At 42.8% G+C, this 26,287-nt stretch overlaps 1 protein-coding gene across 1 annotated transcript; it reads right to left on the bottom strand.

The window, feature by feature from the left end:
• Nucleotides 1-2,337: 2,337 nt before the first annotated feature.
• Nucleotides 2,338-26,204, bottom strand: TRAF1 (TNF receptor associated factor 1). The gene is made up of 10 exons (XM_089685174.1): nt 25,849-26,204; nt 24,866-24,950; nt 23,037-23,135; nt 15,116-15,277; nt 14,090-14,161; nt 13,772-13,840; nt 10,614-11,039; nt 7,525-7,702; nt 3,257-3,405; nt 2,338-2,772 (listed from the first exon to the last, which is right to left on the bottom strand). Exons 1-10 carry the CDS (start codon nt 26,040-26,042, stop codon nt 2,551-2,553), a joined length of 1,656 nt encoding a protein of 551 aa, XP_089541300.1. The 5' UTR covers nt 26,043-26,204; the 3' UTR covers nt 2,338-2,550.
• Nucleotides 26,205-26,287: the final 83 nt, after the last annotated feature.

The following is a 26,287-nucleotide window of genomic DNA, read 5'->3' as shown; positions in this document are numbered from 1 at the left end:
GTTCCCAGCCAGATCCTGGCAAACAAAATGTTAATCTACCTGCCTTACCTATCCCAAAAAAATGACAGCTGGGTTGCATTTGGCTTCTGAAGCAAGGCTGTTTCACAAAACAGAGTCTTTTCAATCTTCTGTGTGCTCCCTGTCAACTGTCATTTTGCTGCAGCAGGAGAATGTAGAGAAGCAAGTAAAAAAAAGTCCATTATCTGCACACAATGTCAACACGTTTATGTGAGCTAATGAGATAAATTTGGCTTTAGCCGACAGACTCACTTTACTAATTACAATCATATTATTAACTTTTATGCATTTATTACATTACAGACTTGGCTGTGATATCATTCACAGAGTAATTCTAGCAAGAATAATTTCCCAGACAGAATAATGAAGAAAGCAAAAAATACACATTTTTTTTTTCTGTCACAGCTTCAGACTGTTTTATTGTGTACAGTATTTTACAAATAACTTATTAAATATTACATATATCATTGAAAACGCCTACGTGACAATGTCACTAGATCCTAATGAACTGACTGGCTGATTTCTGAGACCGGTGCATTATGGAATCAAGTATAAAACAAAGTTTGTTCTGTTTTTACCTAAACAGCTTTCCAGAGTTCTGATATACAATTCTCATCAGAAATATTATTTTTTTCCTTTTATCGCACATACACAAATGGGTTACTGCAAGCTGTGTTTGCAGTACTGTGACCGCATGCTGAACCACGTTCCACCTTTCTTAGAGGAACTGCATGGTGTGTACATATTCATACAGTTTCACTGCATGGCATATCCAGACCTGTTATGAAGTGGTTGGAATGTGCGACTATATATACACTATATTGCCAAAAGTATTGGGACACCTGCCTTTACACGCACATGGATTTTAATGACTTCCCAGGCTTACTCCATAGGGTTCAATATTGAGTTGGCCTACACTTTGCAGCTATAACAGCTTCAACTCTTCTGGGAAGGGTGTCCACAAGGTTTAGGAGTGTGTCTATGGGAATGTTTGACCATTCTTCCAGAAGCGCATTTGTGAGGTCAGGCACTGATGTCGGACGAGAAGGCCTGGCTCGCAGTCTCTGCTCTAATTCTTCTCAAAGGTGTTCTATCGGGTTAAGGTCAGGACTCTGTGCAGCCCAGTCAAGTTCCTCCACCCCAAACTCGCTCATCCATGTCTTTATGAACCTTGCTTTGTGCACTGGTGCGTAGTCTTGTTGGACCAGGAAGGGGCCATCCCCAAACTGTTCCCGCAAAGCTGAGAGCATGAAATCATCCAAAATGTCTTAGTATGCTGACACCTTAAGAGTTCCATTCACTGGAACTAAGGGGCCAAGCCCAACCCCTGAAAAACAACCCCACACCATAATCCCCCCTCCAACAAACTTTACGCTTGGAGCAATGCAGTCAGGCAAGTACCGTTCTCCTGGAAACCACCATACCCAGACACGTTCATCGGATTGCCAGACAGAGAAGCGTGATTGGGCACTCCAGAGAACACGTGTCCACTGCTCTAGAGTCCAGTGATGGCGTGCTTTACATCACTGCATCTGACACTTTGCATTGCACTTGATGATGTAAGGCTTGGATGCAGCTGCTCGGCCATGGAAACCCATTCTATGAAGCTCTCTGTGCACTGTTGTGCTAATCTGAAAGCCACTTTAAGTTTGGAGGTCTTTAGCTATTGACTCTGCAGACAGGTGGCGACTTCTGCGCACTGTGCACTTCAGCTTGCACTTACCGTGCTCTTCCATTTTACGTGACCTACCACTTTGTGGCTGAGCTGCTGTTGTTCCCAGTGCTTACACTTTGTTATAATACCACTAACAGTTGACCGTGAAATATTTAGAAGCAAGGAAATGTCATGGATGCACTTGTTGCACAGGTGGCAACCTATCACGGTACTACGCTTGAATTCACTGAGCTCCTGAAAGTGACCCATTCTTTCACAAATGTTTGTAGAAGCAGTGTGCATGCCTAGGTGCTTGCTTTTTATACACCTGTGGCTATGGAGGTGATTGGAACACCTGAATCCAATGATTTGGAGGGGTGTCCAAATACTTTTGGCAATATAGTGTGTGTGTGTGTGTGTGTGTGTGTGTGTGTGTGTGTGTATGTATGTGTATATATGTGTATATATATGTATATATATATATATATATATATATATATATATATATATATATATATATATATATACACACATACACACACACACACACACACACACACACACACAGATACTGCGCTCCCCCTTAGAAACAAACATGAAACAGATCTCAAGACTATTGTGTCACCATGTGTTCAATTAATAAAAAATACACCAAGCAGCAGCTGTCTGTAGCAATATGTGAACCCCTAGTACATACAAAAGTTTAATAATGATATATTGTATTTTAAAAGATGTCATTTTGGTACTGGGGACCTCATAAGCAGTTTTTGTCTGGTTATGTTATGTGGTTAACTCTGTTATAAATAGTGCTTTAATATAAAGATCTGTGCACATTGCCCTGTCAGTCTAGTGCATTGGATCTGTATTTTGCATGGCACCTATGAAGAGCTGGTGTCGATGATACAGCGGATGAAAAGGGTGTCTTCTTTTAGGTAGTTGTTCTTGGAGGACTGTAGTTTGGACAAGAGGCAGAACAAGGGGCAGCCGCTGGCGATATTCATGTCACTGACTGGTCGCCGGAAGGAGGCAGAGCAGACGTCTGGGCGGAAGGCATCAAACACATGTTCTCGGTTACTCTGGTCCAGCAGCATAAATGTCACCTATAAGAAGGAGAGGGGTATAACTTCTGTGCTGTACTTATAGCAGAATATTGCACCTCTACTACACATCAGTTGTCCACTGCTGGACCTACTGTATACAGGTCCCCAAGCTGAAGTAGGTAAATATTAAAAATGTATTGCTTGTTCAGTTTTTAAGTTGTTTCAGTGATGTTGTGTGCAGATCTAAGATTGTTCTAAGAACTTTAAGCTGCACTTACCTAAAGGAACTAAATAAATACAATGAAACTATGATACTTTTACAATGCACTTATCAATGATGAATGCAAACATTGTATTTCAGATGTGTATTTATCGGTTTTCCTACTGTAGAGTTTAACTTGAAATGCCCTTCAGATGCCACTCTGTGTCATGTTGATGTTAGTGATGTAATTTAAAGAGTGGAAGGAAGGTGAGGTATGGTTCTCCGTTCCCAGATTACACAGTTCTCATTGCTAGTGAATGCCTACCGGGGTAGACATGTTACCTTGTGTTTAAAGGGCCAGGGCAGCAGAGCATCATATTCCCCTTTCATGATGGCGAAGAACAGAGAGATGTGTGTTCCCTTGCCGGCTCCATCCCCATTTAAATAAATGCGAAGGCACACCTTATGTCCGTACCTGGCAGTGTAGAAGGCTGTAAAGAAGAAGAGATTAGTTAATCAATTAGGTAATTATCACTGTAGGCATGATTAAAAGCCCCCGGGCCCTGGGGCAAAATGTAACTCAGGGCTCCATCATATCTTTTACAAAAACCCAATCTATCCTGTTTACACCTTTTGGGGATTTGTTCAAATATACCACCATTTCTCTGTAATCAATCCAGACACTAATAAAACAGAAGAGCAAAAAGAGAATTTCTGCTGAAACAGCAATGTTGGTAACCACCTAGGGTACAAGGCACCTCATAGGCTCGGGGCTTTGCAGGAGGAGAATCATCTTAAAATAAAGTGTAACAGCTATAATGGTGGATGGAGATTCTATAGGTACAGTATCTCATCACACACATAGCAAACAGAAAAAAGTGGCATCTGGTGGTACATATACAGTATTTCCATTATATGAGAGTTGCTGCAGACACTACAATTAGCCATTTCCAGATAATGGTCATGTTACAGTAAACCACCAAATAACTTGCTGTGAACACCTCTTTTCTAACAATCACCCCAACACTCCTTGGCATGACACCCTGCTTTGCACCTCCTGTATGTACAAGGTAGGGTTCCCTATTAAATTGTTATATGAGCACAAATCTTTAATTTAGATTTCTAAATTATTCTCATTAGTCTCATTATTACTGCCTTACTCAAACTCTCCAACAACCTGCTAACCGCCAAAGCTATTGGCCACTATTCAGTGCTCCTTCTCCTCGACCTCACAGTCGACCACCCCCTCCTCCTCAAAAAACTACACTCCCTTGGCCTCAGAGACTCCTCTCTCTCCTGGCTCTCGTCCTACCTATCACAACGCTCCTTCAGCGTTACCTATAATGCTACCATCTCCCCCTCACTCCCCCTCTCTGTTGGGGTCCCTCAAGGCTGTGTCCTCGGGCCCCTTCTCTTCTCCATCTACACCTCCTCCCTTGGCCAACTCATACACTCTCACGGCTTCAACTACCACCTCTATGCCAAGGACCCACAAATCTATCTCTCAACCCCTCGCCTCACCCCCTCAGTCTCCGCCCGAATCACAAGCCTACTGAACGACATATCAGATTGGATGTCGCTCCACTTCCTTAAACTGAACCTCTCCAAAACTGAGCTCCTAGTTTTCCCCCCAGCCCGCACACCACCCCCTACTGACTTCTCCGTCACGTCCAACAATGCCACCATCAGGCCCTCCCCGCAGGCCAGAGTACCAATCTATCCTTCCAGCCCCAAGTCCAATCATTAACAAACTCGTGCAGACTCCACCTGCAACATCGCCAAAATACGCCCATTCCTAACCCCAGAAACCACTAAACAGCTCATCCACTCCCTCATCATATCGCGACTCGATTACTGCAACTCCCTCCTCACTGGCCTGCCTCGCCGCTGGCTATCCCCGCTTCAGTCGATCCTGAATACGGCAGCCAGACTCATCCACCTTACTAACCGCTCCATTTCCGCCAACCCCCTCTGCCAATCCCTCCACTGGCTTCCATTTGCCCAACGGATCAAATTCGAAATCCTAACACTGACGTACAAAGCTGTCCATCATACTCCTCCAAACTACATCACCGACCTAATATCCAAATACCAACCAAAACGCACTCCCCGCTTCTCACAAGACCTCCTTCTCTCTATTTCCCTGGTATCCTCCTCCCATGCCCGCCTTCAGGACTTCTCCAGGGCATCACCCATCCTCTGGAACTCCCTACCCCAATCCATCAGACTGTCACCTACCCTCCTCACCTTTAGGCGCACCCTGAAAACCCATCTTTCCAGTGAAGCCTACCCCACCCTCACCTAATTGCCAATCTCCTCCACTCTTCCTACCACTCCATCCCCCACAGGTTTTCCTCCTGTACCACTATCCCCTCCCTCCTAGATTGTAAGCTCCAAGGAGCAGGGCCCTCGAACCCCTCGTGTATCGCAGTGTATTGTTGTTGTACTGTCGCATGTATTGTCTCCCATTGTAATGTACAGCGCTGAGCGAACTGTTGGCGCTTTATAAATACTGAATAATAATAATTATTAGTCTCATTATTGGTGACATTTTCTTTCTTGTAAAGAATACATAGGCAAAACTACAGCAGTTAGTGTGGCAGTGCACAATGGTTGTATAGAGCTCCCATATAGCCTTGCACTGATATCACTGGCTGTATTGACTAGTGATTGTCAACTTTCTTGATTATAGGGGGCCTCAGGAAGGGCCCCTGAAATCACCAAAGGGCGGCACATAATATTCAGTGAAGGCAATACCACAGAAAACTGTCAGACTATAGACATGCAGCAGGAGATGGTCTGAGGCTGTAAAAAGGGGTTGTTGGAGACTAGGGATATGCTTTAGTAGACAAGAGGCACATTACATGAGACTGTTAGATATCACTGGTAGTACATCCTCTTTACAATTCAATGCTTCCACATTTGTGCTCCATACAGCCCTCTTAGGCGCTTTTCACACGGGGCGGACTCCACTAAGAGTCCACTTGCTCAGCGGAGGATCTGTCTGCTGACCTCTGCTGAGTGGGCAGATGACTGGTCCGTGTCCGCTCCACATATGCAGAGTGGACACAGACACAGCCCTCTCTCCTCTATGGGTAGTCGGATGTCAACAGAGCACTTGTCCATTTACAGTTACACCTGACTTTCCCCAGGCAGGGGAATGGATCCCCATCTGTCTGTTTTTAGCTGATCGGATTGGATGTAGGTGGGTATAAACGGACACATGTCCGTTTACACCTACCGATCCATAGAAGAGAATGGGCAGGACTAAAAATTGATTTGTGTCAAAGCACCTCCTGTATTAAAAAAAAAAAAAAAAAAAAAGTACCAAGAGAAAAGGAATGAACCGCACAGAAAAAAGTAAAATAATGTGAAAGCTAAAACAATTGAATTACTAGAACTTAGTATAAAGAATATTATTTCATCACCGGCGCGAGTAGGCACCTAGGTAAGGAAAACAGACTAATGTCTGCAGGGGCTTCAAAGGGGCACACAATAAGGGTTTATTCACCCCAGTTGCATTGGGCAGCTATTCCAGTGCAGTCCAAATGAAAGATGAGGCAAAATGCTTTGCTTCCTATGTGCCTGGTGGTGTGCGGGTCGTAAATGTGGAAAAATAGTACAGCCGAATGTGCATTTTTTCTGTGCAGTGGGAGGCAATCCCTGTGGGGACAAACGCAGCCATCACATGGGTGTATGTGTGAACACAACCTTACAGAATGATGAGTCTGTAGAACCTCCATGGCTGTGGTTCGGTTTGTGTGCCTAGAGGTAATATGCACAAAAAAGTCCTGGAGCACACGCCCTGCTTCTTCTGGTTGTCAAGACATGCTAAGACTTGTAGTTCTCTTGTGTTTAGCATTTACACAAACACAGCATCTTCTCTGTAACAGTCATGTCTCTCCTGACCCGAATGTTAAAAAAAAACCAGTAAAAATTCCAAATCCGTTTCCCTTGGTGGATGACTCAGTGCAATTATGGGATTTGAAGTCATTCTTTGAAACACTTAACAACTTAAATTATCACCGCAGAATTGGGCAGCGCTCCCAATCCCTCATCTGTAACCAAATACTGACAAGTACTAATTGTAATTAAATGGTTGTATTTAAATCATTAAGCCGGGGAATTTACACTTAACATGACTTTGTTACTTTCACTTTGCTCTACAAGTTTGGAATGTTTTTGCTGCTGCTCTATGTTAAGTTTCTCATGTAAATGTTTCCACTGCAATCTGTGTGCGTGGGAGGAGTATGTTCTTCTCTCATACACAGACTGATGTGAATGGCTCAGTGTTCTGTACAACACTGGAGAATATGCCAGAGATATATAAATGAATAATAACAATGGGTGACTGTGGTGGAACCAAGCAATATAAATGTATAATAATAATAGTTGATGATGGTGGTGTGACATTGGAGAGGTGAATGGCTCAGTGCTCTCTGTATAGCACGGAGGAAATACTGATGTGCACAGTAATAAATAATGTATAAAATGCATCTGTCAAGCAGAATTAATTATTTCCATTTTATGAGTAGGCTGGTTGCTATGAGTTATTGTCTATTACCCATTTGTTGTTCAGCTCTAGGTAGATGTGTAGAAGTATTATGTACCTGGAGAGTAAAGACTGATAGCTCTTCCTGTTACAGCATCATGACTTTTCTGTGTGAAGTTGCTGATCTTCCATAGAAACACCCCATCATATGAGGTTTGCTCGAGAGTTGACAGACGCATGTGCAACTCATTTATTGCCATCTCCTTCGTGGCCAATGTGCACCGTAAGTCGGTGATCTGCAGGAAGATAAGGGTAGTTTAGTTGTAAGGTGTGAATGATTTTCATGCCATAAACTCATGGTTTGTAATAACACCCTCCTTTACTTCAGGTGGATCTGAACTCAAAAAGTGATTTGCTATTGTAGCACCCTCCTAGTAAGCTAGGGGGATCTACAGTCCTGATTGATAGAGAAGAGGGCTGAGGAACAGCCTGTGTGTAATAGGCAGAAGGTCAAATTGTGGTCAGGGGCTGAGAGACTCTGCAGGCCAGCCCCTCTGCAGTTTCCCCCTGCTCTAGGGATTTTGAGGAGGGCCTAGAGGCAGTGGGTGAATCTGAGGCGTGGCTGATTTGCACTCTTGGGAGACCCTGGCCAATCCCCAACAGAAGGCTTGGCAAGGGGATGGAACACCCTTAAAAGAGTTGGAGCTTGCTCAGCTACAGAGCTTGCGTGGAAGACAGTGGGGAAGATGTCAGGTTGTAGGCAGGTGGCTGCAAGGAGGCCTACAGTGGGATGGGGCCTACATGCAAGCCTTGAGCTGGAAAGGGAGAAGCTCAGAGTTTCACTGGCCCCCAGAGCAAGGACCACCTGTATGGCAGGGAAGGGACGGCCCAGCTAAAAGGCCTGGAAGCAGCCACCAACCCCCCAGCAATACAGGAGAGAATCTGAGTGAGTACCCCTGCACCTCCTGGGCGGATAGGGGAAGGACCACTCTGGTGGGAAACCAGATTCGCTGCCTAATTGGGACTGTCCACTTTGAAAGTAACAGGCACCAGATCCCCTGTTCAGGGATACCTCCAGATTGCTGGGTGAAGAAGAGGAGTTCATCTGGGGTGGTAAATTAAGGAGATGCTGGCTAGCCCTCCAACATAGACTATTGCAGTGAAAGCTTGTAAATAGCTCCAGGAAGTTGTCCTCAATTCATTGGTTTCTGTGGGCATCCTGTACACCCCTAACCATAATCCAGTTCAAATACCCTAAATATCCCAACAAAACCAAAGCTTAGGGACTCATCTCTGACTCTGGATGCAAGTCTGTGTGAAGATGCGTGTTGCTTGGCTGTGCAGGACCATAGGGCGACCCAGATCTTCTAGTGATACCTAAGGGGGTAGTGCTACACTATGTTAATGGAAACATTTTCTGTAAGTGTTGCTTGTGCCTAAGCAGTACACTGAGTATGTATCTTTCATCTTAATTTTCTACCAATAAAATAACATTGTGTGCATGTGAGTTTGCCTAGGCACTTCTGTGTCTGTAGCCTCATAGCTATAAATACGAGGCGTGAGATCTAAGGCACTGATGCCTCAGACTAATAGTCTCAGGATTTAGGGTCAGAATTGGGTGATGTCAATATTGTGCTGCTTGCTGTTCTCCTTGCTGGAGGCTTTGCTTTGAGAAAGTAAAGCCCTACCCCATACCAAGATGGCTACTTGCATAGAGGGACATAGTGCAGAACAAGGCACAATAAGTAAAAAAAAGTCCCTCTTTTTGAGGGGACAGCTTCCAGATTTAAGTACCTCTTTTAGACTAACTGAGGTCATTTTCTTCTCCCCTGCATCCCTCTCCCCAACTCAGAGCTTCTCAGGTTTAACAACTGAACCTGAAGAACCAAGGGATGTTAAGCTTTCATTCTGCAGTAAAGCTAGATCTTTTCAAATATTTTCAGATGGATAAAAAGTTTTCGTATGTTTGTTTTCCATTTTGAGATAATGGAATAAGCATACACTACACACATGGTCATTTCCTGTCCCTCGAAGTTTCAATCAGTGTTGTCTGCTGCTGTCATGTGTGTATTTTTCAATATATCATTGTTGTTCAATGACAGATCATTCATGTGCAGATCACTATCATATTTATGGGTGCCTGAAATTTCTCCAAGGTCTAATCAACGAACCCCTGGTAAAAGGACCTTAGGACAAGTGACACTTTCTGTGATAGGTTATAAGCCCAAAAAGCACCCATTAGATATACACAACAAATTTCAACTCACACGTGGGGCAGCTGACATGCTATTTGTTTAGCCTCTCCCATGGCTCTCTCCCCCCCAGCCTTCAGCGGCTCTCTCCCCCCGCTTCACAGGTCTGGGGATTTGCAATCCCTGTGGCTCTCTCTCCTCTCCTTGCAGTGCTGACAGTATAGGCTTGATTAGTTCTGATTGATCAGCACCGTCCATGTGACGGTGATGACCATTTAGAAACCCTATAGTCCATACTGTCAGCACTGCAAGTAGAGGAGAGGAAGCCAGCAGAGATTTATAATCCACCGCACCCGTGAAGAGGCATTTTGTTGTCTGACAGCGGGGGGATCGGCAATCTGATCCAGCAGGACAGGGGAGGATGGGTAGAGGGTCCAATGGATGGCTGGAACCACTGGAGGCTGGGGAAGAGAGTCATCTTAAAGGCAGAAGGTAGGAGGAGCCCAAGCCATGGCCGCTGATGTCTGCAGTGCGAGAAGGAGGAGCCGGAGCTGATGGAACCTGTCATGCAGGGAGGTTTCCCACACTGCTCCTTTGTGAACTCAGGCTCAAAGTCACTAGGACAAGCCTGGGTTCATAGAGGAGCTGTGTAGGAAAATGCATGCATTTTGGACAGGAATAGCACCACATTCCTGTTCAAATTGCATGCAATTCTTTGCAGTGCGATTTGAGCCCATTAATTTTGTATGGGCTCAAATCACATCACAAAGGTATCCATTTTGGTATTGGGAGCATTTGTACAAGTACAACTACTTCTGCAAGTACTCAGTATCAGCACCAATATCGGTATCGGTGCAGCCACACTAATTATTACACAGTATGTCCGTTAATAATGAACTGCAAAATCCAGCAGGCTCTGCCAATTGGGACTTGACCTCTCAACAGCCATGTGGCTACAATTGATCCCTTTCAGCTTCTGTATTTCCTTTTAGCAAAGATAGTAATGGCGCCTCACTTTTTGTTCACAGATTTTCACTTTCTGCTGCTCCTCATTCTTCTGCTCCAGTGCTGCTGCCAGCTTGGTGTTGGCACTGTCAACCTCACGGTTCAGGACTGAAATGATATTTTCAAACACTTGTGTCCTGGCCTCCAGCATGACCAATCTGGTATGAGAATCTGTCCCCGCGGAGCTGCCTCCATTCTGACAGCCACAGTCTGTGGCAATGTTGCCATTCACAGCCTTTACTTCCCCATTTGGTAGGTTGGAAAGCACTTTCCGGACAGCCTGAGTGGTAGAATCCTGCAGGGGGTAATGGAATCCATTCTCAGATGGCTCTGGCAGAGACAGGCTCTCTTTGATCTGCAGTAAAATGGGGGTAACCATAGACAGGTGTGCCACCACAGAGGACTTTTCATGTTCCTTCATCTTATCTTTGTTGCCCTGCAGGGGAAAAGAAAAGCAATAATCTCATTTATTTTAGGAATACCTGGAAGCAATTTATCCATTGGTTTGAAGTAACATGTCCAATGAGCCTGACGGATAAAAATTTCAATAAAACTATTAAATTAGCACATTATAGCAGACTTACCTGTCAAACAAAGCTCTCCAGCACTGTCAGCACTCCAGCTGTCCCTGGGTGCTTCCAACTTCTGCTGGTCTTCCTTCTAGTTTTACTCTGTTCAGCCATTTGAACAGCCAGGCCACGATAATGTCACTCCCATGCAGGTTCATGGGAATCCTATCATCAAGGCACAGAACAGTGTCATAAATGTACTCTAAGCTGCGCATGTGCGGCTCAGTGTACATTACTACTGACAGGCCTGGAGAAGCACTTGTGACAAAAGAGAACACTAGGGTCTCCTCTGTTATAAAAACCCTGCCTGTCAGTGCTTTTTTACATTTGTGACATTAATTCTGTTTTAATTAATTTTTCCCAAAACAGTTAAATTAAAGGCATGCCCTGATTCAGTTTCTAGTGTGCTTATGCCAGCTCTCAATCGAACTGTCAAGCCATCAAATGACTGGTATCATAGTCGATCACATCATGACTGCAAATGGCAACTGCTTCCTTGGCTGCAATGGATAGGTTTAGTTCCACTTTAATAGGATGCAGGGTTCAGAACTACCATCTCAATTTTCTACTAAAGATTTGAAGATGGAAGCAGAAGAGAGTCACTCACAGCTGCCAAATGTATCCTCCCCCCCCCCCCCCCCCCCCCAGAATACCCCTTTGAATCTGCATCCGAGAGCAGGTAATCCCACAGAGAGGAGGGGAATGCTGTGGGAAGACACTGCAGTCTATGGAAAGAGGTGAGGCACACAGACATGCTGCTGTAGAATAATTTACATACAACGGGTTTATTCTGAACCTATCTGATCTTTTTCAAAATACTTCAGTACTTAAAGTGGTAGTAAAGGCTAACTATAGCTATTTTTAAAAATGTCGCTCCTTCTTGCCCCTACTTATCCTGCATACCCTGTAAATAGATCCGTGTACTTAAAGGATAATTTCACGTTTAGTAACATGTTACATGTTACACCTATATTCAGGGTGTAACATGGTACTAAAGCAGCAGCCCCTCACTCCCTTGATCCCCACTGTGGCAGCAGGCAGGGGATTTTCTCCCACCAGCTGTCACACAGCCCTGTCATTCATTCACAGAATTCTGTGAATGAAAGAACAAGTCTTGTTTGTCATTGCGGCAGACGGCTTGTAGATTTCAATGAACGACGAGGGCTCTCGTCGTTCATTGAAATCACAGCTCCACCAAAGGAATCACAGCTCCACCAAAGAAAGCCACCACTCCTCCACGTCCTGTCAGATGTAGTGGCCGCCGGAGCTCCACAATGCTCCGACGGCGTGACGTCAAGGCGTGCGCAGGCTCCTCCTTACGCGTTACGTGCCAAGCACATCTTCAGAGAAAGAACCGTGGAGGAGTGGTGGCTTTCTTTGGTGGAGCTGTGATTCCTTTTTGCTGTCTAGTGGATCTATTCTGCCCCGTTTTTGTCTTCACCGTGTGGATCTTCTTTGATCAAGGGAATACATCTACCCTCTTCATGCTGATGACTACTTTCTGAACTCCATCTTTGCTACATTGCACTATTTATGTGCACTTCTGGTCAGTGTGCATTGTTACCCGAGGTCACCTTTATTGGGACTTTTTTTATATATATTTTTTTATGTCACATTTATAATTTTAGCGCTGCACTTTATATTGTATGAATATCAGACACGTTCACCCCCTTCCTGCCCAGGCCATTTTTGAGTTTTCAGTGCTGTCCAGGGGCGGACTGACCATTCGAGTACTTGGGCATGGCCCGAGGGCCCGGGGTCAGTAGGGGGCCCCATAAAATGCCCCTGGTACACTTTTTTTATAGGCTTTTTTGGGTGTGCGTTGAGTGTGGGCAAGAACACAGGGGCCCCATGATCCCCTATTGCCCGAGGGCCCCATGAGTTGTCAGGCCGCCTCTGGTGCTGTCACACTTTGAATGACACTTAGTTATGCAACACTGTACCCAAGCTACCTTTTCATAATTTTTTTAGACAGATAGAGCTTTCTTTTGGTGGTATTTAATCACCACTGGGTATTTTATTTTTTGCTATATAAGTGAAAAAATACCCAAAATTTTGAAACCTGTTTTTCTTAGTTTATGTTGTAAAATGTTACAAATAACTTTTCTTCCTAAATATACACCAAAATGTATTCTGCTACTTTTTTTTTAGTAAAAATACCCCACATCAGTGTATATTGTTTAGTCTGTGTATAGAGTTACAGAGAGTTATAGTCTACAAAATCCTGATGTACTGGCTTCCTATCTCATTTCTTGAGTTCCTAAAATGCCAGAACAGTACAAATAACCCCCAAATTATCCCCTTTTTGGAAAGTAGACTGTCCAAGGTATTCAGCAAGGGCTAATTCACGCATTGTGCAGTGACAGACTTTTTACTGCATTGTAAAATGCCTGCCACCCCATAGATACACAGAAAACAATTATTTCCAGTGTGTCCCATTCACACTGCAATGTAGCCCAGAGCTGCGCTGAGGCATGCTGTGATAAAATGCAGACCTGCATTTTATCTGAGTATGGTCATACCACATGTCTATAGTCATCTGCGCTGCCTGGCAATATGGGAAAAATATGTTTTTCTGTTCATTGTTTATCGCACTTACCTTGTATGTGCAGCCCAGCAAGGAAAAGCGACATTTTTCCTTCCAGTTATTGTTGACAATATTCTGGTTCTGTAACGATTCCAGGTTTTTGTTAGTGACATTGTTGTTTTTTTTTTCTTGGCAGTATAAACTATTCTTAGAGAGACTAAAGTCCAGGAAAGGAAACCTGTATATTTTACATTTAGATGAAGGGTCCCTCAAAAAAATATCCTTGCAATAAATATAACTGGCTTCTGGACGATTTTCTCAACAAAAGTAAAGAATCATTTTCAGTTTCTTAGGGGATGTTTTTGTCTAAAATGTAGAACTGTGTCTTACCTTCCCTCTTGCAAGCATTCCGTTTTTCTTCTGCATTTGGTCTTCTGGGGAACATTTTTCACACTTGTGTTTCTGAAAAGGATATTTCCTGATTGTAAATGCACATTATGTAACTATTTGTAAAGTGCACCCACAACACAGACAGTCCTGGAACATGCCCTTTAAACTCCAGTTTGTTTTTTCCCTTTTCAAATGGAAATCTTCCCAGATTTTTTAATTGTGTACCTTATAGGGTAAGTGTGTTTAATTCTTTTTTTATATGTCCTAGGTGGGAAACTTCTAACCTTTAGAGGATATAGGCGCTAGTTATTTCCTGGATCATAAACCTCTTTCTGAAAGCTTTTTGGCCCTTGTCATAAAAGATACTACTTCCACTTTAGATAGAAAGAGTAACAGATCTTCTAATATGGGAAAAAAACAAATCGAGACCATAAAAGGTACATTTTCTGCAGCTGGAGAGCCGTACATTATATCTGTGCTTAATATACAATAACTATATTTTTTATATAATAGGAATTTATTATAACTGTTAATCTATTTGGTATTTACAGTATTATACTTACATAAACATTCACACCATATTTGTAGTATAAGCGTCTATTTATATACTTTATTCTTATAAATACATATTTATACTCTGTGTGGCTATTACCACTTTATACTTATACCACTTTATATTTATTGCCGCTTTATATATGGGGTCTATTTTTTATTGTTTTCACCAAAGATTCCCACAACTTTTACCCAAGATTCAGACATTTTCTAACTGAAACTTATGTGTAAATATGTAAATCTTGGATTAAACATTGATAAATATACCCCATAGTATAAATGTATTATACCAACATATTTATTATAAATATATATTCATTATAACTATTTAATTAGATACTGAATATATTTATTGTAACTATATTGACTAAAACTATAAATGTAGATACTGTATATTTAGTGACTACATATTTTTATTTGATTATGATTTATTGTAGACTTTATATTTCTGCCCTGTGTATTTAATATTCTTACCAGGATATCAGTGCTGGGGATTCTCAGGGAGCATTTGGGGCAGATTGTTGTATTATTGATGCATTCGGTCTCTAAGTGGTCGGCAAGATGTCTCCGCTGCACTGTCTGTCCGCAGCTAGTGTGGCACAGAATTTGGGCAAATTCGCAGAGGCTTTGGTGATCCTACAAGATGTAAAAATCTGATTGATTAAATAATTTTTTCATTTCACAAACACTCTAGTGAAGGGGGTGGGAATTTTGTTAGGTGCCAGTCAGTCTCTCCCTCCTCTCCCCAGGGTGATATTACTGTATACTGAGGAGCAGCAATTGGCTTTACGTATTGTGAAATGTTCTTATACACAGGAGGATGTATATTTGCTAAGCTAGCCATACACAGAAAGATTTCTCCATCCACATGCTGACATGACACTCATGGTTGCCTAAATATATGAACAGTAATTGCATCTGATAGAATGCAGTCACTGTTAAGCAGACAATTTTCCACCTGGCTCCTTGGATTTTTGAATCAAAGTTTATTGATCCAGGTGGTGCAGAAAGGGTCACTCATGCTCGAATTTTGGCTGATTCATGCAAAGATTTATGACAAAAAATTTAATTAATGGTGGAATTTTTTTGTATGAGCAAACGATTTAAGAAGCGTGAGTAACGGAACCAACCTGGAATAACACGATAAATCATAGTGTGCATGAGCCCGAGCATTTATCCTTTAATCGACTAAAAAAAAATTTACCTTTTGTGCTGTCAACAAGTGGAGGGAAAAATTGTATCAATGATGGCATTATCACACACTCATTTGACAGATCTTTTTCAATTGCAAACAAAGTTTCAAATGATTTTCCACTCATCTATGGCCAGCCTAAGTTTCCCTGGGCACACCAACATAAAAAAATGTATAGAATGTCATTATTCTATGAACAATTGTAGGTGCCCATGCCCATTTTAGTCTGATACGTTGATAAACAGACTGTTCAATAATCCGATCTTATTCACTAAACAATCAACAGGGGAAATTTCTGTTACTTTCACTTTTTCTTGGATACAAATCAAGAGGAAACAGTGGGGCATTGTCACAGAGCAAAACACACGCCCACGGCGACTAGCTAACCGAGGCGTGGTCCACTCGTAACTTGGGATAAAGAAGGAATGAGGGGGACTTTGAGCATATAAGACTGGCCGTGATACTTTCACAACCTGCACTGCCTCTGGCCACCACTAGAGGGAGACTCCACTCTAATCCAGCTGGCTGACCACACACCGGCAGATACGAATCCTATATACTATCTGCTGCACTCTAAGGGAGGGGGGGCAGTCTAGCAATTGGCACACCCTTCTAGGATTCTTCCAGCTATCCTACAAGCTAAAACCTTGGTGTTAATCACTCTTCCACTGTCCACACACTCCCACACCAGGCACACAATGAACGTCAGCTTGCCACCACCCAACAGTTTGTCCGCAGACTGGTCTGCTGGGCCACACACGCACACGCACACGCACACGCACACGCACACACACGTACACACACGTACACACACACACACGTACACGTCTGGCAGATATGCTACATTACAATCTGAATACAATCTGCCAACACGCAGTACAATTGCATACAGATTGGCAATGAACTTAGACCGAGCATATAGACACTACAATACAATCTGTCCAGAGATATGAGCCCGAGCTTAAGTACACAGAAGTCACTTATTAATTTTATGATTTAATATCCCGAAAGTGGGCAGTGCATAAAATATGTACAAAGAAAAAACAGTTACAGAAAATACAAAAAAGACACACAATTGGCTATTCACAATGAAAAAAAAGGGAATAAAAACAGAAATAAAACTTTTACCAAGATGTATCCTGCAACTGGAGCAAGTCAAAGAAAGTCTGTGATTCGCCAGTCATATGGAACCGGCTCCGTACGAATCACCCCATCCGTATCTCAGGGTCCTCAATTTATTGAAATATGGATGTGGGCTGGACTTTAGCCCTTGACCAATCAACCCTGGGGGGATGTTACTGTACCAGCCCACAGGACGTTCTGGGTTCTGAAGCGCCCAATCTTGAATGGGCTAGAAACAGTTCAGATCAACAGGTCAGGGATAGAATTTCCGACACTAGCGCATCAGTCTGATCATGACAGTACCAATCACTGTTCAGCTGTCACAATCAGGCGCCATATAACCATTTTGTATGTTTCTTTGGGATTCTACAGAGGCTACAAATACACTTTTACACATAGATGTAGCCTACAGTGTGTCAAATCAGAAGGAATTATTTTCATCTCTCTGCGACTAATATTTTAGCTTTTATGAGAGTTTAAATAGATTCATCTGATCTGTGGGTATAAATCAGAGCTGGCAGACATTTCGGAGCCCTCTCCTGGACTCCTGCGGCTTCTTGTAGCCCAAATGGCTAGAGCTCTTCTTTTAGATTTCAAGAAGGTGGCAAACTCTAGCTACATAGGTGAGAACGTTTTATTGGCATCTAGGTGTCACCTCTACCCTAGAAGCTGCTCTGTCCTTTCAGATGCTGATTAGTGAACATATGTCTATGACTGAATACTGAACACTTATCTGTAATAACATGGAATGAAACGAAATCTATGATTACATATTTCTACTGATCACGGCACATCTCAACTACCCGAATATTACATTTATGTTACAGGCATGTTGGGAAATTCCCTTTTGCTTCTACATAATTCTGGTGTGTAGTGTAACTGAACTTTTTTGACACATGAAAAGCAACTGAATATTTTAATGAGATGATCATAATTTTACATTTCTGATTTGCAAATATAAACATAAAATTTGACGGACTATAGTATCAACTGCAGCATTAAAGTGTTACTAAACCCAGGACCCTGCATTTACTATATCTGATCTCCCACAGTACACAGATCATGGAAATTCAATTATTTTAGTAAATATAGACTGCTAAATACATTTTCTCTTCAACAGTTAAAACAATCTTGTGACTTCAGCTGAGCACTGGTTAAAGCTTGTAGGAGGAGTTTTCTTTCTGCTCTAGGTGGATGCAAAACCCCTGACCTCTGTCTGGACAGTGCTGATTGGCCCAATTATGATCACATGCACTCTCCCAAGAAAAAAAAAACCTCTCTAGCAATACACACTAAACTGAGCATGTGCAGAAGGGCTATGGGTTCAGTCTGTCTTATCATCGTGGACATTTGAACAAGAGGAGGGGCAGAGAAGTCAGAATCAAACCACCTTTTTACACAATGCAGAGGATTAGCCCCTTCGGTACCACTGTGAGTATAACAAACATGCTTTACTGCATATACAGACTGATTTTACTGTTGTGGGTTTAGTAACACTTTAAAGTATAACTAGAGGTAAACCTTTTTATTAGATTTGGATAGAGCGGTGAGCAGTTAGAACCAATGTTTTACTCGCTGTTTGTGGCTCAAGAAGTTTCACTCTCTCTATCCTGATCAATAAAGTCACCAAGAGGGTAAATCCAAAATTTCAGCTGCTATCAGAACAGAAATAAAGAGGAAATATTCCAATAGAAGCAATTATTCATGTGACAGCTGTCTTAAAGGGGATTTCTGTCCCATTAAAAAGACATCCTTTCACTTCCTTTGAGTCTGCAGAAAAGGAAGTAATCCGAAAAACACATAATGAGACACAGATTGCAAAAAAACAAACACAAAACTGGTAGTGGTTTTAACCCTCTCATACTCTATCCTAGGGAAAGTGATTAGTGCAGGAAAAAGTTCCTAGTGAGTAGGGTCAGAATAGAGACACACCTGCAGAAAGGAAACATCCTGGTATCTGGAATCGCCACATGGGGCTTTCCTTAGAAGCAGTACAATGCTGCCCAGTGCACCAAAAACCACCACCCCTCTAGCGGAAGCTGTCCTTCAGTTCTACAGGCCCCAAGCCTGGTCATACTGTGAAACCGCCAATTGCTACATTGCCTTATATCAGTGCCTACTGATTTGAGCTGTTGTTATTTATTACTGTTACCCTATATATGCAATATACCAGATAATCTCAGCAATCGAGAACTGTGTGTGTGGTCTCTCCTTGTCTGGATACTTTGGGATTCGGCCCACCTACAGTCAAATGGGGTCATCTAGTTGTGAAAAATGAGAACTAAATACTGTACCTTACACCCTGGGACATACCATCATTGGGACTGAGGTCCAAAATGCGGGACTATCCCAACAAACTAGCACATTAGGAATCTATGTCCTAAAGAATTGCTCATACTGAGCAACCTTTTATACCTGACAATGAACACACCTGTGGGCAGGGCTTAATGCGCCCAGTAGGGAACTCAATCGTAGCAATCACTAATGCCTGTACTCAGAGGGGTAGGCCGCTGTCAGGGGAAAACATTAAGGTGGCAATCCAACTTAGAAGCGAGCATATTTTATTTACAGAGTGGAAAACACAATTAACCCAAAAAATACTAAATACAGCCAACACAGTAATACCTTAGTAAGCACCTGCTTACCCCCCCCCCCCATTATGTTTTATCTGTCCTCAGAAAACATTCAACACTTTCATCATAACCCCTAAATATGTACAACAGTAAACCTTTATTTGAGGCAACCACTTTTGTCAAATTCAAACTTGGCAACATTGTCAACAGAGTTATCAGAATCAGGGAAACTGATCCAATTGCCCATTATTGGGTGCCTACAAGCAATCTGGTGATCTACGGGGCAATCAAGACCAGGCTTCACCTGTTCTATATGGACCATGTAAATATGTCACCCAGGAGCATTTTATTAAATCAGTCAGTCTGTGTGAAAGATGATAAGCTGGGCCCCATTGCTTGATAAAAATATAGCATGTTTAGTGCACTGTTTAGTGTTTCTGTTTTTGTTTAGTCCAAGGCTCAAAGGCTCAACCCCCAGTCCGCATGGGGGAATCAAGGCGCTGTCCCTGGGATCCGGAAAAGGACTTGGAAAAACAAACTGTAGACCTCAGCGAGGGTGAAGCGGTTACCTTTGGTGGCAACAGAGAAGTAGACGCAAGTATCATTGCCAAGGGTAATCCTTCTGAATTCAGGTCCCTTGGTTCCTCTTTCTCCAACAGCCAGATGCACAGTACGGTAATGCAGCTGAGACAGCGAGCCCATGGGGAGAAGTTGGCGGACACTTTGGGCAGATCAGGTGTAGTGTGTCTCAATTCAGCAGTAGGCTAGTCTCATATTAGGCCAGTACTTCAGCCCGTATCCAGGACTGGTGCCTCAGGCTCTGAACTGTAGCGTTCCATGGCAGCATAGCCATGGCTGGATCATAGCGTGTAACTTCTGGAACAAGACCACATGGAAAGCAAACGGTGTCTGCACCAGGACATAATTTATCCTTCCTCTAACAGTTAATCACAGGCCATCATGCGCTCTGACATCACTGATCACAAGCTGATCATGCTCTATATGTTCAAGCAATTCTCTCTTTATACATGGTCTCTTTGCTTAAAGGGCTTCAGATGCTTGCAGGGGGTGTCCTGTTGACTATGCCACGTTGTGGGTAGGGCTTAACACGCCCATTGGGGGACACTTTCTCTTAGTGCTCGCTAATATCTGTGCTCACGGGCGGAGGCCACTGTCACGTGATAACATCATTAAGAAGGCACTCCAACTTACCATAATTGCACAGTAGAAGATACTAAACATAACCAACACAGTAATACATTAGTAAGCACCTGTTTACACACCTTTATCACAAAAACCTCTGGAGTTCAAGGCAGTCATATTATGCAGGTGCTGAAATTTCTCAACAGGAACTCCTTTTAAGCCGTTTTAAGCCTTTGTCCCCTGCTCCCCGTTAAGGATTGGCAACTTTGGGGAATGGGTACCTGAATTTGAAAGGTACCAGCTCCCACCTCCTCTGCGATCGCCTAGGTGATCAGAAGTGGAAGTTGTTGTCCCCCCCGTGGTCTTCTGGGACACGTGACAGGTCCCAGAAGACTACAGGCCCATTCACAAAGCGCAGCACTTCTCGTGCATGCGCAGTGGGCACCAGGCTGTGAAGCCTGTCACAGCCGGGTGCCCACACTAGAGATGCTGGCGCCAGGGAGAGAAGATGGCTGGTTAAACCAGCCATGGTGAGGACACCGCTGGACCGAGGGACAGGTAAGTGGCTGTTTTTTAAAAGTCAGCAGCTACAGTTTTTGTAGCTGCTGACTTCTATTTATTTTTTTCAGGTGGAACTCCGCTTTAACAAACAATGTAAAGTCTCTGGATGATAAGTGCTGACACCTCCTGTTCTAACAGTGAATTTATAGAGATGTAGCCAATAAACATAGCAGGAGGAGTCCTGGTAAGAGGTCTCGAGTTATTGACTAAAACATGGATAAGCTTTATCATTTATAACAAAGTGATTACCCCAGACAGGGCAGATACTGATAATTACACCCAACATACAGACTGAGAGGTGTCACTGTGTAGCATTCATACATACAGAATTAGAACAAATACTAAGAATTACATCAGCATATGCAGTAGGACAAGAGAAGAGGTTCTGTGCAGTGTCCATACATACAGAATAAGATCAGATAATGAAAACTACACCGAACATATAGAACAAGAGAAGTGGCATTGAGTAGTGTTCATACATACACAATAAGAACAGATCCGGAGAATTACAACCAGTGCACAGAGGAAGTTGGGCTATGCATCATCCATACATACAGACTAAGAACGAATACCAAGGATTACAACCAACATACAGTGCAGCAGGGATACTGTGCACCACTAATTAAAAGGTAACACACAAAACAAAGCGCACAGGCTTTGAGAGTATATATGGTGTCCTAATAAACACCATTTACTCAATGTGGACTTTGTTTTTAACCTCTTATTGACCCAATAAAGTGTTCATTGGATTTTTAGAGACTGGTATCCGGACACATTAATTCAATACCAGCACAGGAGTGTTTACTGCTTTGGCATGTACTTGAGCATTATGTTTGGCACAGGAATTAGTCCATAATCAGCACTCATAGCCAAATAATTTATAAAGACATCAGCACCATCATCTTGGCTGTATATTAGGGCACCATATATACTCGTAAAGTCCTTGTGCTGTGTTTTGTGTGTTACATTTTGCCTTTTTCTACCCTCACGTGGATTTCTATAACTGCAGGACTATTGGGACTTCTTCAGTCACTGCTGGCCAATAAAGTTTAAAGTCTTATGATATTGTTTGTATTCTATCTTGTGCATCATTAATATGTACAAAATTAGAACAGGTGCTTAGAATTACATCAAGCATACAGTGCAAGAGATGGGGTACTGTACAGAGTCCAAAAATACAGAACAAGGGAAATGGTACTGTTCAGAATCCAAATATGCAGGTCACGGTGTAGAGTCCATTCATATAGAATAAGACTAGGTTCACACAATTGTGTCTGAGGAATGCATGCAAAATCGAAGGCTCCTGACACGTGACATAAACGTACTTCTGTTTAACAGATTGATGGCATTTCCATGCATCAGAAACAGTGGTGAGTTTTTGCATGCTCAAATATGCATGATGTCCAGCACCATGAGATCCAGTGCAGTACAAAAAAAAAAGCCGGGGACATGTTTCCCCACTTTTCTGTGAATAGGGAAGCCCACTGAAATTAATAACCTGCCTGCACACAGAAAACAGAGCTACACAAATGTGAAAAGAGCCTTGGATCCCATAAAGGGAGATTTACTAAAACTGGAGCACTCAGAATCTGGTGCAGCTGTGCATGATAGCAAATCAGCTTCTAACTTCAGCTTGTTCAATTAGGCTTTGACAATAAAGCCTGGAAGCTGATTGGTTTCTATGCAGAGCTGCACCAGATTTCACATGCTCCAGTTTTAGTAAACCTCTCCCCCCCATACTGAGAATTATAAACACAATATTAAATGTAACAAAATGTAAAAATATATTACACAGCCAACATACCTCGTAGTCTCGCAGCACTCCACTCCAGTTGCAGCTTGCTGTCACACAATGAACCCTGAGTTCTGAGATCTCCTTATTGATAGCGGCATCACTGAATGCCTGAAATAGAATCAGATGAATAATATATTGGGGAATTTCTCTTGTACATTTAAAACCTCATCAGAAAAGTCCCAATGTGTTAAACATAATGAAAGTATCACATTTTTTTAAAATGAAAGGGTAAGTCCGCTTAAATGTTATTTCTCCTTGAATGCCTGGTCTATAACCAACTGAGCGACCACCTAATCAAGAATAACCTTCGTGATCCCCTTCAGTCTGGATTTCGCCCTCAGGACTCCTCAGAAACTGCTCTTGTAAAACTCACAAACGATTTACTAACAGCAAAAACCAATGGACACTATTCTGTACTCCTACTTCTGAACCTCTCAGCTGCCTTTGATACGGGTGACCACTCCCTCCTCCTCCAAAAAACTTTACTCCCTTGGTATCCATGACTGTGCTAGTCATTGGTTCTCATCTTATATAACCTGCCGCACCTTCAGTTTCACTTACAATTCTACTTCCTCCTCTCCTCTTCTTTTTTCCATTGGGCTCCCCCAAGGTTCTGTTCTTGGACCTCTCCTATTCTCAATCTACACCTCCTCCCTGGGTCAGCAGATAGCCTCCCATGGCTTTCAATATAATTTGTATGCTGACGACACCCAAATCTATCTTTCTACCCCTCAACTCACAACAACAGTCTCCTCAAGTATCACTAACGTACTGACCGATGTCACACCACTTCCTCAAACTCAATCTATCCAAAACTGAGATCCTAATACTTCCTCCCGAACGTGCCCCTTCCCCTGACTTCTCTGTCAAGATCAATGGCACAACCATCAACCCATCCCCGCATGCTAGGGTGCTAGGTGTAATCCTGGACTCTGAACTCTCCTTTCAGCCCCACATCCAAGCACTTTTAAAAGCTTGCCGTCTCAACCTCCACAACATCTCCAAAATACGCCCCTTCCTAACCAATGACACCATAAAGCCAAAAAGCTCCTAATTCACTCCCAGGTTATCTCTCGCCTTGACTACTGAAAATCCTCCCTCATTGGCTTACCTTTACATAGGCTATCCCCCCTCCAGTCCATCATAAATGCTGCTGCCAGACTCATCCACTTTACCAACCATTCAGTGTCTGCTACCCCTCTCCCTCAATGTTCTGCCACTCTCCCAACAAATTAAATTTAAAATACTAACAACAATTTACAAAGCCATCCACAACTCGGCCCCCAGCTACATTACTAACCTAGTCTCAAAATACCAACCAAATCGCACTCTTCATTCCTCCCAAGAGCTCCTGCTCTCTAGTTCCCTTGTCACTTCTTCCCATGCTTGCCTACAGGACTTCTCTCGAGCCTTTCCCATCCCATGAAATTCTCTACCCCAATCTGTCCGACTATGTCCTAATTTGTCCACTTTTAGGCAATCCCTGAAACTTTCCTCTTCAGAGAAGCCTATCCTTCCTCCACCTAACAACTGCACATGTACAGTATTTTCTCCATTGGCTCGTCTCCCTCAGTTATTATCTTTTGATTCACTTGACCCTCCCCTTGTAGATTGTAAGCTGTAAAGAGCAGGGCCCTCTGATTCCTCCTGTATTCAATTTTATTGTAACTGTACTGTTTGCCCTCACATTGTAAAGCACTGTGCAAACTGTTGGCGCTATATAAATCCTGTATAATAATAATATATTTCAAGTCTGGGTGGAGCTTGGAGAATTGTAACAATATGTTACACATTCTAGCAAATCTTTTGATGAAAGGAGGAGCGTTGCTTTTACTTACCCTATCTGCTGATAGGTAGCTGTCCTCAGTCAATGCTCCTGGGCCCTCTTGTGCACATTTGGGACAGATGGGACTTTCGTGGTTCCTGTTCAAATAAACATACAGATGACAATTGATTGTGAGACTCCGATTATTTACATACAGTTACAAGGAAATTCTTACTGTAATGACTTATATTCTGTCATTTTTAGATTTTACAGTGTAATGTGGATCTTACCTAAATAAAGCTGGAAGGAGTTATAAAATTAACTACTCACTGTATATGTATTATTATCTGCAGCCTTGAGTCCTTCCAATCTTTCTTAATCGAAACCTTTCTAAATCTATAACACCAAAATCAAATTACTGCTAGTCTGCAAGGGATAGCAACATAATCAGAAAAGGTTTTCTATTCCTAAACACTAAATTTAAGGTATTATGGCACTCAGTTGTCTGCCCACCAACATGCAGGAATGGCCTTGATTACACTGAGTGATCGGGTGAAAACCTGGATCCCAAAAGATGTGGTGCTTTCTGGGAGCTGGAAGATTGAAGAGCTCCTAAAAATCTACAAAACATTGGATTCCTCCATTGAGTGATCTGAGTTTTAAACGTTGAAAATAATTTTCTGTAGTCACGTGTGTTAAGGAGAAACTCCACTAAACATCAGTGATCATAGGAACAAATGCCTAGGCTTCCGATCACATGACCAACATAGGAGGAACCCTGGGGCAGCTTTTTTTCCCCCAAAAAAATATAATCACTTTAGTTATCTGATACTCTTCATTTAGTCACCCATCGAGAATGATAACATAATATTATATTAATGGATCAGTCCATCCAAAAGTGATATTTTAGTTATAGACGAAGCCTGGTGGGCTGAGTCAGCCTGCATATCTTGTACAATTTAACAGTGAGCCCTCTCCCTTTGCCACACAGAATAAATTGTACAGGAACATTAGGGGTAGTATAGGGGAGACAGACAGACTACATCTATGACTGACCTGATAATCCAGGCCAGGCATGGTGCGCAGTATCGGTGTCCGCACAGCGTCTGCTGAGCCTTCTTCAGGACATTGTTACAGTTGCAGCACAGGTACTTTTTCCCTGGTGAAAGGTCGCAGATGCTGGTGGGGTAGCCGGATACAAACTCGTTCTCGTCTGGTGAAGAAAATGGACCACTCTTTAGTTTCGCCATGATATACAATCCCAGAAAGCCACCAGCTGTTGGGTGTCTCTCTCCTTCTTGTGTGTGAACGCTTTTGGATGTCTCACAGGACTTAATACCTGCGAGCTGTGCTGGCTCCCTTTCTGTCACTGTATCCTGTACTGGGGAAACCAGCTAGAAATTCCCCTGATTACTTCACTCACTGACTGATGAGTGTGGTTTCCCCATACGCCTTGCACTGTACACTCCACACTCTAACAGGAAGTAAGCACGCA

The sequence above is a fragment of the Staurois parvus genome, unplaced genomic scaffold, assembly GCF_062004578.1.
Source record: "Staurois parvus isolate SC_StPar_1 unplaced genomic scaffold, SC_StPar_1.0 ptg000365l, whole genome shotgun sequence".
NCBI classification, from domain to species: domain Eukaryota; kingdom Metazoa; phylum Chordata; class Amphibia; order Anura; family Ranidae; genus Staurois; species Staurois parvus.
Note: the sequence above shows the minus strand (reverse complement) of the source record. Positions and strands in the feature narration are given on the sequence as shown.